The sequence below is a fragment of the Kwoniella botswanensis genome, chromosome 1, assembly GCF_036426115.1.
Source record: "Kwoniella botswanensis chromosome 1, complete sequence".
Taxonomy (NCBI): Eukaryota; Fungi; Basidiomycota; class Tremellomycetes; order Tremellales; family Cryptococcaceae; genus Kwoniella; species Kwoniella botswanensis.
This window is the reverse complement of record NC_088599.1, coordinates 17,621,693-17,635,670: the sequence shown is the minus strand read 5'-3', so window position 1 is coordinate 17,635,670 and position 13,978 is coordinate 17,621,693. Positions and strand designations below refer to the sequence as shown.

Genomic DNA, 13,978 nt, shown 5'->3' with positions numbered 1-13,978 from the left:
GCTTCGTACCGTACCGTATATGAACAAGAACCGAGGTGAGAAAACATCTTAAAACGATAATGACCCCAAGTAGTGATCAAAAATAAGGCGTTTCATTAATTTCATTATATACATGTAAACTCCCTATCCATCCCTTCAGACTGATCGTATCACTATAATAAAACAAAGAAAACCGAAAAGAACATAACGAGACATAAGAGTTCGATCAATTCATCATATTGATCGTATAAAGATTATCATATTATTTAGATCCTCCACCATCCACTAAAATCGCCCTGATCCACTCTAGTCATGCTGTCCATGAGGAGTCATCCCCCTCCTTGCTGTTCTAGGCGTCTGACCCGTTAATCCCGTAGGTCTCCTGGGTGTCGTTGAGTTACCCAACGTATTCTGTCTTCCGGGCGTAGCACTTCCAATCACATTACTGGCATTGTTGGTTGTTGTTGCTGTTGTTGTAGAAGACGAAGAAGTTAAAGTCACAGGAGGGATCTGCATAGCTCTTTCAATCAATTTTTCATTTTGGATTTTTGATTCTTTCAAAGCTAGAGCTCGAAGCAATACCATCGGATCGACCTTCTTTTGGTTCTTATTCTCACGATTATTATTGATACTTGAAGAAGAGGAAGATGCTGATCTCGTAGCAGTAGATAACAAACCTATCGTATCAGGTCCTTCTTCGTCGTTGTCAGGTACATTGTTTATAGGAGGTAATCCTAGTCTATCTCTCGATCGTAAATCTGCAGTTAGGGATGAGAATATACCATCGAGGAATCGAGAGGATTGTAAGACGTATTGTAAGGCCACATGAGAAGTTTGATGTAATGTGTCGATCTAGAGAAAAGACACAACACCGTCAGTGTACTATGTTCCTCGTTGCTTGTCGCTCTGGAGCAGTTCTGATTTGAAGAGACTGATGCTACTCACCTTGAACTCGACATCCTCAAATTCACCTTTACTCTGCAGCATATCATCATCACTTCGATCCAATATACCTTGAGCAAGGTCCAAAGCATCTTTCATCCAGTCCTCGCTCGTTGACATATCGGGTTCACTATCCATTTCAGCCTTCTTTTTCAGCCGAGATATCACATCTTCCTGTTTCGCTCGTGTCGACGAGGCGAGTGCATGCCATTGTGCTTCTTCGCCTTTATACCTGATTTGAGCATATCCCAGTATCAGCTCAATGTTTCTATAAATTCACTCTTCTGAGGAGACAATAGACTGATACTCACTTCCTTATATCTGCGTTGGCAGCTGCTTCAACTTTTCGATTGGATACGTTCTTGGGATGAGGTCTCAGACCGGTTACGGTGGGTTGTCGACCCTGTGGTGTGGATACATGTCAGCCATCTACAGCATACGTTGCTGTGACACCATGATATCAGGCGGTCATCGATCTGCAAAAGAAACATCGTACACCATCCACACCTATGTCGGAATCCGCTGCTTCCCCCAGTACTTTCGAAGAACTACTCCCAGCACAGTGTGCCTCACCTTTCCTCTTGAGGCCAAGAAGAAGACTATACTCACAGGTGCACCAAAAACACTCGTATCTACTCCTCCCCTATTCATCTCCCTCACAAATTCATCCATAATCTCTCTCAACATCTTATCGCCTTCCTCCGTCCTTCCTTCTTCTTGTATCTCAGCCTTGGCCTTCCCCTTGCCCTTATCTCTTCTAGAAGAAGTGGAAGGGGGTTTGAGTGATTCTTCCAGAGCTCGATTCGCGCACCATACTAACAACATACGAGCTTTGATTGGTTCAGGGTAAGAGACTGGGATATGTCGATAGAACAATTTGGAATCGACATTCTTATGAGGCATCGCTAAGTAGGACATACAAAATTTAGCATTTCTCCAACATCCAACAAATCCAACAAGATATATCACACTCGATAGAATGGTTTTTTTGCTTGGTAAATTATGATATAAACGTTTTCGTCACTCACTTATCTCACCTTTGCCCCAACTCGAACTTGCTCTCGAACCTCTATGATCCAGCGAACTTCTTCTTGCCTGTTGACCTCTGAGTTGTTGATTCTTCCTTATGACGGGGGTCTCACTCTCCATGAGGGGTACGAAACTCTCTTTGCTCAATTCGCTTATCCTCCCTTTAGTCCTTCCCATCGACTGTCTCGTCTTCCTCACCAAACCCTTCGACGATGTTGGCGGAGGACCCATCTGCGCCGTCGAGGGTCCAGGTCCAGCTATAGGTTGAGACGAATGAGAAGACGAGAATGTCCTTCTAGGTGGTGAAGTAGGTCGTGGACCAGATGGTCGAGAAGCTTGAAGCAGTGGTATACTCAATCCTTCCACTTGGACTCTTCTGTTCGATCCCATCGATTCCGTCTCCTCTATCCCGCCTAATGGATCATCCGAGGTATTCACCGCTGATCTAATAGGATCGATCGATTTGGCCCGTCCCCTGATATCTTCAGCCGATATCTTGATCCGTTTTGAGCTGTTCGAAGAAGACGTCGATGATTGTTGATTTGTATGTATGGGTATGGGTGATTCTTGCCTTTCCCTAATCTCCCTCGTTGATTCTCTCCTCCTGGCGATCTTCCTCTCGGGTGGCGGGGGCAGTAGATGGAGATCTTCGTCATTGTCATCTGGAGGGGTGTCGGACGAGTTGGTGATAGGTACAGGCAGGGGTTTGAATATGGCTATATCAAGAAGGTAGATGACATCAGCATCAATCACATTCTGTGCTCTGAAATGCGGAAGAGACCAAATGTGAACTCACATTGCTTCTTAGTCTACAAGGCGGATGTCAAACAGAACAAGTGTAAGATGCATATCAGTACATTGACATGAACCCCGTAGCTTCACATTTCTCATTCCTCAATCGTCAGACATCAAACTTACAGCAGGTTTCCTCTTCTTCTTATCCGGTTCATCCTCGTCTATTCCAAGTTGCTTAGTGATCATACTCTTGCGTTTCCCATTTACCATGTTACTCCTGGTATCGAATTGAAGTATCGTAGGTGGTTGTGATCTCGTGATTGCTCTCGTCGCCATTCGATCGATATTGATGTTTGTTTATCTTGTGATGTTCAATGATGTCCAATGATCGTTTGTTCTGATTCCCATCTCTTTGCTAATGCGTTGTGTTGGTATCTGCGTCGTTGTGGTGTCATGTAGGTTATATTTATGATGCCTTTTCAAGTGAGACATCTACTGCTGGCTATGTACAGGTCATGCCATGCCATGTATGTTGTTGTTGTTGATGATGAAGAGTATCTATCCAGTTAGTAACGGATTCAAACTCACGCGTCTTCTTTCTTTTCTTTTTACTCCCATCCTGTTCATGTTTGTTTATCTCTCGCTGTTGCTTCCCTCCTTGCATCTGCCACAAATCACTATAAACATTATGCAGTAACGCATTTATTGCATTTTATCCCGAATACAGCTTCATTACACGTCATCACTTTTGCACCTAGTCCTGGTTTTCTCATACCACCCTCTTGCATCCAGCACAAGTAGCTAATAGCTAGCTAGCTAAGATCAGCCGAATATCAGACTTGTTTGCTACCCAGTAACATAGGAGACGAGACACCCAAAAGATGGCAAATCTGGCTCTACTGATATTCCTAGTGGTACTGCTCACTCAGGTGGTAGCATGGGTAGGACAAACAGTATTACAAGATATCGTGAGTCATCTCTTACATTTTTCAATTCACGGATGACTATGTCTCGTTCTCGAATTCATATATGAAAGAGGTAATATACTGATAATCACCCGTCATCTCCATCTAGGCATTCTCGATATACTCTAGAATAGCTCTATCCAAATCATCGAAAGAACAATCAACCCTGCGTAAACAGATCTTACAGGATAAGGCAGAGTTGGGTAAAACTTCATCTCAGGACGAGTTTGCTAAATGGGCAAAAATCAGGAGGAGGTTGGATAAAGGTTTGGCAGATCTGGAAAAGCTAAGTGAGTGAATGTGTCGGCTTGTCTTTCACAAGCAAGAAAATAATCTCATCTACACTGGTTATCTCTGAGTCCCTATATTCTGATATTCTGATATTACCCCTTCTCTTGATGAGTTGAGCTTATAGATCTAACATTTCATTTCTTCTCTCTCAGACAACACGATAAACACCTCGAAATCATCATTCGCAACCAAATTCAAATCGTTCATATGGATCATCACCTCCGGATCTAAATTAATTTTGGTCTGGTGGTATAGGAAACAGCCTGTGTTTTGGTTACCTCAAGGATGGGTGCCGTACCCCGTAGCTTGGTTGATTAGTTTCCCAAGTGCTCCAATAGGTGAGTGTCTGACTAGGAGCATATCCAGATCATCTGCATCTCTCACGTCGTATATTTTGTATTGATGAATTCTGCACCTTGTCACAGGCTCAGTATCTTCCGGTGCATGGTCCGCGATATGTACTAGAGTCTTGGTCTCTCTCGAGGAAATTGTGAAAGCCTTGTTTGAACCTTCTACACCAGGTAAGTCTTTCCTGCTTCAAGACGCTCAAAGCATTCACTGATGTGTTGTTCGCATTCTGTCAGCTGGACCTATACCCACTGCTCCTTTCCCTTCAGCAAGTGAAAAACAAGAAGCGAAGATTGAACCTATCACTTTGGAACATGAGAAGTTGGATTAAAGGGATATCTCCCAGAGAGGAAATGGACCAATCGAAGTATGAATGTAAATCATGTTGACAAAGCATCGGTACGGTCTTGTGCACGCCGTGTGTCCGTTCGTCCACAAAAATCAAGTGGTATATGAGTTTTGCTCGATTGATATCGCCCAATCTATCCGTTTCCATCGTTTCATCTGGAGCGACGAGAGTCATCTGCTTAATTTGAACTGAATGGTTCTATCCGTTTCTGCATGAATGACAACAATACATGTAACAGGTGGACCGTTCATCAACTACTGAATACTAAAATGGTAGCAAGCACGGACAAGATATTGCAATTGCTGATGCGTAGAGAAAGTGACATGTGTTGTGATGAAGTACCAAGACGGACTATGAGTGTTTAGTTGATCTAAAAAGAACGACTTGATTGGATTCAAGAAATTGCTTGATTTGTGGTTTGTGGTTGGGAATGCCAAGCTTATTTCCTTGCTTTCTTAGCTAATGGTTCAGAAGCTGATTCACCTTTCCTCTTTACCGTCTGTCCATTATCGGCGACTTCGTCAACTTCCATCTTCAATGATGATTGTTCTTGCGCTGCTCTGTTGAGATTGAAAGAGAAAAGATATGTGGCTTCAGAACGTGTTTCCCCTCACTTATACCAATAGTCACAAGTGCAAACGAAGAGATTGGAATAGATCGAACTGGATTGAATTGAACTGGACTCAATGATCAAAAGAATGACATCCATCCGATCCATACGACAATGTATATCTCTATAAAACTCCATCTATTTCTATTCCGATTTCGATCTCAATCTAAATTTAGACATGAAAATCGCTTACTGTTTCTCAAAGTATTTGAGCTTGTTGGAAGTATCGATCGTATCTTTACCTTCCTCCCAACCGGCTGGGCAGACTTCACCGTGTTCATCGGTGAATTGGAAAGCCTTGATCAATCGGATTGATTCCTCGACGGATCGACCAACGGGTAAATCGTGAACGTGCATGGCTCGGAGGGTACCCTTGGGGTCGATGAAGAAGGTACCTCGGAGGGCGATACCTTCCTCAGGGAGGAGGACACCGTAAGCCTTGGAGGCGGCGTGATTTCGGTCGGCGAGCTATGAGACTAGAGCGTCAGCGAGAGTTCTTCATTTCTTTTTTATGTTACAGCACTGGTTCCAGCAGGATGTAGACAGTAGCTTAATTATATTGTGTGATCACAGTATGTATGTAATGCAAATATGACTCACCAAGGTCAACTTGAGATCAGGACCGAGACCACCTTCCTTTCTGTTGGTTTGAGACCAAGCCAAGTGGGTGAATTCGGAGTCGGTGGAAACACCGATCACCTCAGCACCGATGGCGGCGAATTCAGGGAGGGCCTTGTTGAAAGCGAGGATTTCAGTTGGGCAGACGACTATGAAAACATCGAGTAAATGACATCAGCTCTGGTATTCTACAGGAAGATCACAGAGTAAATGCTTACAGGTGAAATCCATAGGGTAGAAGAGAAGTACGGTCCTACGTCACATTCACAATGCTGAATCAGCATCTGGCATTGTCACTGACATAAATTGTGACGCAATGCTGAGAACTCACCATTTTCCCTTGTAGTCGGCAAGTTTGATCTCCTCGAAGGAACCATCCTTGACGGCGGTACCGGCGAAATCACTACATTCAGCCAACCACTCAATATCAGCACTCTGAACGTTCTCTCTCGAGAATTGAAGGTAGGTTGGGTGGTTCGGCCGAAATGATCGGAGAGACAGATGAGATTGTATGGCAGGTGTACTTACGGAGCGGGCTTTTGGATTTGAGGTAAAGACATCTTTGGTGATTGAGTGACTGCTAAATGTACTCTTTTGGATGGTTGTGTTTTGCAGATGAGAAGAAGAAAAGAAGAAAAGAAGAAAAGAAAAACAGAAAAACAGGAAAAGATGATGAGACCGATAAATAGATAGAACACGGGGAATGAGAGTGAGCTCATGAGCCGAGTCGAGGAGCGCGGTCAATGGAAAGTCCTCGAAAGATTAAGCAGTACGATATATTATCGGACAGAATCCGTCAAATCGGATGAGCCCGTAACTGATTGGTAATAATGGGTGATTCAGGGTAACACACTACTCGAGTAACTTGCAGATAAACAACCTGACAGCCACTCTTCGTTTCTTCTGCGACTACGACTAGTATTTCCAATCTTCATTCTTCCGACGCTTGGCACCACGATTGCTTTACCTAAGATACACACCAGACGAATTGCTAGACGCATATCTATGTATAGACCATCTGTGTTGGAATTCGGTACATATGTTGACGACCTTGCATATCTGTGCAATGGTTGCTCCCTCGGAAGTATGATGAACGAACAGTACTTGTACATACAAATACAACCTGTCCTCCTCCTGTGACACAAAGTTGAGCTCTTCCGACTACATCGGAAACCCATTCCCGTACACCGTATCATCGGAGCACCTCCTCTGGAATCTCACAAAATCCTATTCACCAAATTCTCATGGTCGTTCTCAGTAGGTAGAAGCACGTGATTACTGATTTTACCTCTGGGTATATATTTAGGTAAAGGTAACGGTACAGACAAAGGGGTCGATCCACTCGAAGAAGTTGGTTGTGACTTTTTCAGATATTTCAATCCTTGGATAATATCAGATTGGATCTGAGAGAAGGGGGCATCGTGCAAGGAGGCCGTAAGGGATGCTATGTATGCGTATTCTGCAATATGAATCGCATCGTATCAGCATAGCAAATTCTCATAGCCGCTTGATATGTATCCCATATGAATAATTTCCTATACTATAGGATGTCTCCCATAGCATAAAAAGATACAATACAACTTACGATTATTGACCAAGCCTCTCGTCTCCTCTTTCCCAACATCATCATTCAGCAACCCTTCCAAAGCAGAATTGAACCTCCTCCTCGACCTATTCCGCTCAACCGCCAATTTACTAACCGCGTTCTTACTGCTTATCGCACTGAAGTATATACATCCTTCCTTTTGGCTACTTGTCCACTCGTTCAGTCGTTCAGTGGGAAATGGAGGCAGTCGACGAGCGGGTAAATGAGAGAAAGGGATGCAGCGAAGGTTGAATAATGGTGAGCGGAATACGGAGGTTTTGGTCCTGAATATTGTAGGTAGGGATGTAGTCAGATCAAAGCCTATTATTCGTATCTGAAACTCAAGTGAATTAGCAAATGAGTGAGAGAAAATGACAATGAGCGAATGACCAGCAGACTTACTCTTGCGTCTGGATTCATTATTACAGTATCCTTTGGTTGTGGTAACGCTGTCTGTATGTTGTCTTTCCATCCCCCCTTCCTATGCTTTGATTCGAGTATTTCCCGTCTCCTGCTACCTGTATCCAATCTATCATTCGTGGGGCTGGTTGGATCCCCCATCACAGCATTGAGGAGGTCCTTCTTCCCACTTCGTATTATAGGTCGGACCTCTTTGGATTTATCAATCGTCTGAGATAAGGCACCAGCTCGAGTTCTAGGCTTGACTATCATCGGGCGTGAGGTTGATTTTAGACGTGGGCGTGAAGGTTCGCCGAGCTTAGGGATAGGAGGATTCGCCAAGAGATGACATGTCGAGCAGAATGACCTTGATCTCACTGCGGGATGGGAATAATCAGCTTGTATTGATTTTTGGTTTTCTGTGTCGATTTCATTTGATCATACTGCAAGCCACTGGACTTACTCTGTGAGCATGCTGTTGACATGTATATGCTTGATGCAATCAACATTGCTTTCTTCACCAACAGATGTGGAGATATAACTCAACTGGAACAAGTCGTAGGCTTCAAAAAGGTGTTCTTGAAATGTGGAGGTCGATGCCAAACAGAGATGAAGCTGAGTGGCGAAGTGGCTTCTGATACGTGCTTACATACATCGTCCGTTGATACGAAAATACCTCACGAAAATACAAGTTTACAGAAATGAGATGAGACGCTAGATAGTCATTGTCCTTGAATATTCGTAAAGCCCAAAATACACTAATTACTCAGAACAAGATGCTACTGCGGTGGTAATGGTAGTCCCCTCCCACCGGCATATACAGGACTGCCCATCATTTGCGCCATACCGCCAGGAGAAGGTGGAACTCTCAATCCAGCCGCTACTGCTGCAGGTGAAACTGGAGCGTTCTTCTTGCCCTGCATCGGATATACAACAGTTAGTACTATGTCGTCTCGAAGCGGCGAAAAAGAAGAGTAATCTACTCACCTTTCCACCATGTTTAGCCATCAAGGCGAATAAATCGCTAATCTGCTGTTCTAACACTTTTTTCTCTTCTCGCATTTGACCTAATTCTGCCATCGATCGATTTACTTCGGTAGACAATAGTTTCTTGAATTCTTCGACGTGCACTGATATGCCAAAAGAGAAGTTTAATAAGATGAACGACGACTAAAGTGAAGATTGGTCTTTCGGGATATACTTACTGGATACGTTTACTGATGTAGCTTGTTGCATAGCTTCGATGAATCTCATTCTTTCACCTCTGATTTCCGCTGTGAGATCTATCAAGCGGATAACGCACATCAGTATGTTTTTCTTTTCTGATTTGAAGGTGTTATGCAGAGTCGAACTCACCAGTGGCTACAGCTCTAAGTAACAACTCATTATCCTGCCTCTGTCTTTCCAAGATACTAACAACTTGTTCGACAGCTACATCATACCATCAATTTGGGATCAGCACCAGCTGCTGAAGGGCTTATGAGTACACGATAAACTTACTATTCTGTTGCCCTGCCGCTCTCTCCCTCTCTTCACCCATCATACCCAACAACGCATCCAACCTCTGACCAACCATTCCTTCCGAATCGTTCCGTCTCTTCTGCTCAGACATCATGCTGTGCAAGTCAGCTACCAGATCCGGTAAGCCCGGTTGACTTGTCGTCGATCCCTCTCCACTGGTAGAGGAAGCGGTATCATCGGCCGAAGAACCGACGAGGATATTAAGTCTTTTGGATAGAGTGGAAAGTTCAGATGAAGAGTTGACGACGAATTTCTCAAGCCACGTATTCAATTCATTAAGATCTATGAGGCGTCAAACCGTCAGCTAATAATACATTTGTCCTAGTCCTATAAGGGGGTTTCCACTTACATCTCGCTATATCAGTAGTTTGCTGAGTCTGCAATGTCCTAGCGTCTTTCAACTCTGTAACGAGATTTAAAACCTCTCCAATCTGTTTAGTCACTTCTCCTGGTAAACCATTACCGCTAGTTGTCACGGTTGAATTAGATCTGGGCGTGAGTGATTTGTTGTCGAGTGGTGGGGATAGGGTGGATCCGGTTTCTACTTTAGGTGAAGGTGGTGCAGAGGTATGATCGTTATGCAAAACGTGTAGGCCTACTAATCTCGGTGAATTCTTAGATGATCCGCCAGTCTGACACACACCAACAAGTCAACATATTTCTTAAGGGATAAGTATGATCTGAGCAACAGAGAAAGGGACTCACTAGATCAGCCATGATTTGAGCTACTTCCTCTCCTGCAGATTTTTCCTCCTCACTCGGCGAAGCAAGCAATGTGTTTCTCGTCATACTTCCACCAAGTCCTTTCATATCTCCATTTCCATCTCCCATCTCAGTCGATATTGGAATGATTTGGTGCAAAGTCCCTTGTTTGGATAATACATGTTCACAAAGTCTAACTATATTATCCAACTTCTCATTCACCTCCGAAATCTTCTGCTCCTTAGTATTGAGTGGATCTTCCCTATTGACGTTGTTGGCTAGATTTGAAAGCTGTAAAGTATTTTCTATATTTTTAATATCCAATCCTAGTGTGTTCAACTTATCATCTAACAGTTTCGGAACGACAATTTCCCTCGGTTGATCATTAAACTCTTTGGAATACCTTACGAAACCATCTAACGAATCGATAATTTCCTTTAAACCAAAATCCATTCCATCAATCTTGCTGGACAAAGTTTGATGTTGAGTCGAATGATCGTCCAATCTTGCCAGAACCGTCGGATCACTTATGGTAGTCGCCAAACTACTAGTGGGTCTAGTAAGTGGAGTGTGCATCTCCGTAGAAGGTCTCGAACTTCCACTGCCGCTGACTTCCTCACTTGACGTGGTCGATCGCCCAGACTGGATAGTAGGTAAAGTAGGAGTTTGAGATGGTTGAGAAGTCATTTGTACACCTCCTACAGCAGGTTTAGGAAATGTTATATGACTGATATGTGTCATTGGGGGTTTGGCCAAAAATGATTCTACACCTGAACTTTCTTCTACGACCGTTAAAGGTTGATTATCTCTTTTACTGCCTAACATCATACCGTATCTTCTCGTGGCTTGGGATTGTCCTCCATCCGCACCTACAACATTTGAAGGAGCTGCTCTGCGAACTTGACTTGCTGATCTTGATGGATTCAAATCGTTCGGGTCGAACGATAACATCGTTTCAGTCTTTGGAAATACCCCCATCATCTCTTGATCTTCATCTTGAGTATAAGGTAGAAGATCTAGAGATTGAGAATCGTTCGAATTAGCTTTCGAGCTGGTCGATTTGTTCGAATTCGTTCTGGAGAATGACGGAGTGGAATGTTCAAGATGACTTGATGCTGTTGAAGGTTGCCATGCTCTGATCCGTTCAGACATCTCGGAACTTTGTCGTAAACCAATATATGCAGATTTCGGTCTTTCTAATGTCAAGTCTGGATCTGGACCAAGATCGAACATCCTCTGTACACTATCTCTCAATCCTATCGTGTTCGTGTCGTTTCGCTTTTGAGGCAACAGCGGTGACGGCTCCGCTTTTGCCATTGGTGGATCAACGATATCACTTGTTGGTATACCCAAAGCACTACCTGCTACCCATGTATCGCCAACTTTCTGAACAGGCGGTGCGGAGGAGCCAGCCGACCGAGCTTCGAGGGCTCGTAAGCGAGATTGGAAGTCGGATTGTTCCTGTCGAGGAAAGGGAGATGAAGGTGTTGGTTGTACAGCTGGGATTTTGGAGGTTGGAGTTCGTGATACGGTCGCGGGTGGTACGAGAGGGGAAGGAGGGGGTAGAGCAGGTGGTTGAGTTGATTTACAAGCCAAGAGTACATCCCTAGTTTACGAATCGTTAACTCTGTACGACTTCGCCAGAATGTACGCGGATGAACTTACCAAATTGCGCTGACCCATCCCAATCTGCCGGCCACCCCTTCGACCCCGATATACCTTTTTGATCCATCGCTCCATACCATTTCCAATACCTCGGTTCCTACACCCTCGGGAACAGGAGGTATACCCCTCCCTTTAACTTCGTCCCTCCTTAAACTCCTCACTTCTACACAGTCTTTCATTGCCATCTCCACATCTGGTGTCACTCCAGGTTCAGGTTGTGGTATCTGATTGAACGGGACTGCCGGAGCAGATGCTTGTGTGTGGTTGATGCCTGAGAGGACTCTTCGAGGGGTCGAATGGCCAGATGAGGGGTTTTGGAATACAGGACAATAGGTTATATGCATTGTTGTTGGTGTGAGAACAACCCAGGAAGATAGCCATGAGCCCCATGATGCGACGGAGGAACATGGCGTGGGGATGAGGTACATTGCCGCCGAGGATCGAATTATCTATTCCATTATACGGTCAGCTCGGAAGATGTGGAATTCAGCGAGGGGATAAACTCACATTTGGATCCGAAGGACTTTTTGTGATTCCCATTTCCTCTTCTCCCATCCTATCGCTGAAGACGATTCCACCTGGTAAACCGTTCGTACCCAATCTCTCATCACTGCTCACATCGTCCCATCCAAACGATTCCGATCTCGAAAAGTGTTTATCCTTATTCTTCCCTTTTGCCTTTCTCCCAATAGCCTGTATACCTCCTCCAAATTTGTTGAGCATTTCCTTCAAAGGCGATCTTCCTCCATTCCTTTTCCTCTTTTCTCCCGAGGGACTAGGTGAGAGCGAGTATGACGAAGGAGATGGCGAGAGGGTTGCTGCTCGCTTTCGAGTAGGTTGAGTAGGTGTTTGAAGATGTTGTTGGAGGGGTGAAGGGTTATATGTAGTCTTAGCTAACCCGGGCGAGTAGCTTGGTCCAGCTGTCATCCCACTTGAAAAATGGTTCGAGGGAGGTATGGGATTTGCTCTCGGAATAGGCAATGGTTTGGTATCCAAATATTCTCTACTCATGACTCTACCAGTCACTCCTAACGGTACTGAAGTAGCTGGATAACGAGGTTTTGAAAGCTCGTTGATAGGTGTACTAGGTAGACTTTCCCATTGTTCGATCATCCTCTTAGCTGATCCACTACCCCTTTCTAATCTTGCTGGAGGGTTTCGATCGGTCGAAGGCGAAACAGTCTCAAATTCGTATGTCCTCCTCTGCGTTGATAATTTGTCTACTGGCGCTGTAGCTGGTACAGGTATTCTCCTAGCTTGCGTTGGTGTAGATGCGTTCGAGGAAACCCTTCGATTCACCCTTAATGGCGATGTCGATCTCGTTCTACCCATATCATATGTCTGTGGTTGAGGCAATGGCCTTCCCCTAGGTGTGTTACTTGCGGAAGCATGATACTGCTGCTGTTCAAATTGGTTGGCCCTGTCCTTTACACTTGGTCCTCTACTTAAATCCATGCTGGCCCTTCTAGGTCTTTCTTCCGCATACCTATCATCCATTTCCGTTGAATGGGTTGTAGACCCCTCGTATGCGTCTAAGATAGGTTCTAATTGTCGTGGTTTGTTTATTCCCGGACTGGCTAAATCCGGGACGGTAATTGACGTGAGGGTGGTAGCGTTCGATTGATAATCCGAGTTGTACGATGTCGAAGATACTATGGTGGTCGCTGTGGGTTGTGTGGAATATGGTGGTCTGCTCGCAGCTGATGTCGACATAGCTCGCTCTTGCGTGTCGTCGATTGTCCGTCGAGGGATGTCGCAGTCGAAGTGTTGATCCTAGACAATCAAGCTATGTCTCATATCCCACTAATCCGAAGTTGTACAGGTGACGTATAGTACAAATGAATAATGTAATCCCAAAATTTGGTAGAAGCTAACAATTATGACAGCAGAAGGAATGCATAGCATTTGTTGTTGATGCCTTTTCTAGAACATTGGCTTCTGCTGATTCCCACCACGTGAGGAAGTCTGGTATTGTCAAAAAGGGTGACGACCATAATTCATGTTGTCCTATCGGTTGGGATTGACCAGCCACTCAAACAGTATTCTGGACTTAACGACATCATGATTGAGGACCTCACCTCGGAATGCGATGACACCTGGATGTACTGCAAGCGGCGGATTTTCCTGTACCTCATGCAGATCATGTATGTCATTGGGCATCATACCCTCCGTAGGCCATATGATGACTATCTTAACTTACTCAAGACTCACTTTGGTTTGACCAAAATCATACGCGTTGA

General features: G+C 44.4%; 5 protein-coding genes across 5 annotated transcripts; 1 reads left to right on the top strand and 4 right to left on the bottom strand.

The window, feature by feature from the left end:
• Positions 1 to 285: 285 nt before the first annotated feature.
• On the bottom strand, positions 286 to 3,021 carry L199_006668 (uncharacterized protein; the record flags this gene model as incomplete). Its single annotated transcript, XM_064892366.1, has 7 exons — positions 286 to 831; positions 925 to 1,153; positions 1,233 to 1,324; positions 1,531 to 1,826; positions 1,950 to 2,666; positions 2,747 to 2,759; positions 2,869 to 3,021. 7 exons carry the CDS (start codon positions 3,019 to 3,021, stop codon positions 286 to 288), a joined length of 2,046 nt encoding a protein of 681 aa, XP_064748438.1.
• A 545-nt stretch (positions 3,022 to 3,566) lies between these two features.
• Positions 3,567 to 4,620, top strand: L199_006667 (uncharacterized protein; the record flags this gene model as incomplete). Its single annotated transcript, XM_064892365.1, has 5 exons — positions 3,567 to 3,653; positions 3,760 to 3,940; positions 4,094 to 4,279; positions 4,367 to 4,462; positions 4,526 to 4,620. 5 exons carry the CDS (start codon positions 3,567 to 3,569, stop codon positions 4,618 to 4,620), a joined length of 645 nt encoding a protein of 214 aa, XP_064748437.1.
• Positions 4,621 to 5,077: 457 nt separating this feature from the next.
• Positions 5,078 to 6,426, bottom strand: L199_006666 (uncharacterized protein; the record flags this gene model as incomplete). The annotated part of the gene is made up of 6 exons (XM_064892364.1): positions 5,078 to 5,198; positions 5,442 to 5,716; positions 5,849 to 6,015; positions 6,085 to 6,119; positions 6,198 to 6,269; positions 6,395 to 6,426. The coding sequence occupies 6 exons, from the start codon at positions 6,424 to 6,426 to the stop codon at positions 5,078 to 5,080; spliced, it is 702 nt and encodes a 233-aa protein (XP_064748436.1).
• A 657-nt stretch (positions 6,427 to 7,083) lies between these two features.
• L199_006665 (uncharacterized protein) lies at positions 7,084 to 8,123 on the bottom strand (the record flags this gene model as incomplete). Its single annotated transcript, XM_064892363.1, has 3 exons — positions 7,084 to 7,325; positions 7,452 to 7,785; positions 7,854 to 8,123. The coding sequence occupies 3 exons, from the start codon at positions 8,121 to 8,123 to the stop codon at positions 7,084 to 7,086; spliced, it is 846 nt and encodes a 281-aa protein (XP_064748435.1).
• A 506-nt stretch (positions 8,124 to 8,629) lies between these two features.
• On the bottom strand, positions 8,630 to 13,451 carry L199_006664 (uncharacterized protein; the record flags this gene model as incomplete). The annotated part of the gene is made up of 9 exons (XM_064892362.1): positions 8,630 to 8,767; positions 8,838 to 8,980; positions 9,056 to 9,133; positions 9,207 to 9,281; positions 9,351 to 9,653; positions 9,721 to 10,003; positions 10,077 to 11,679; positions 11,739 to 12,187; positions 12,246 to 13,451. The coding sequence occupies 9 exons, from the start codon at positions 13,449 to 13,451 to the stop codon at positions 8,630 to 8,632; spliced, it is 4,278 nt and encodes a 1,425-aa protein (XP_064748434.1).
• Positions 13,452 to 13,978: the final 527 nt, after the last annotated feature.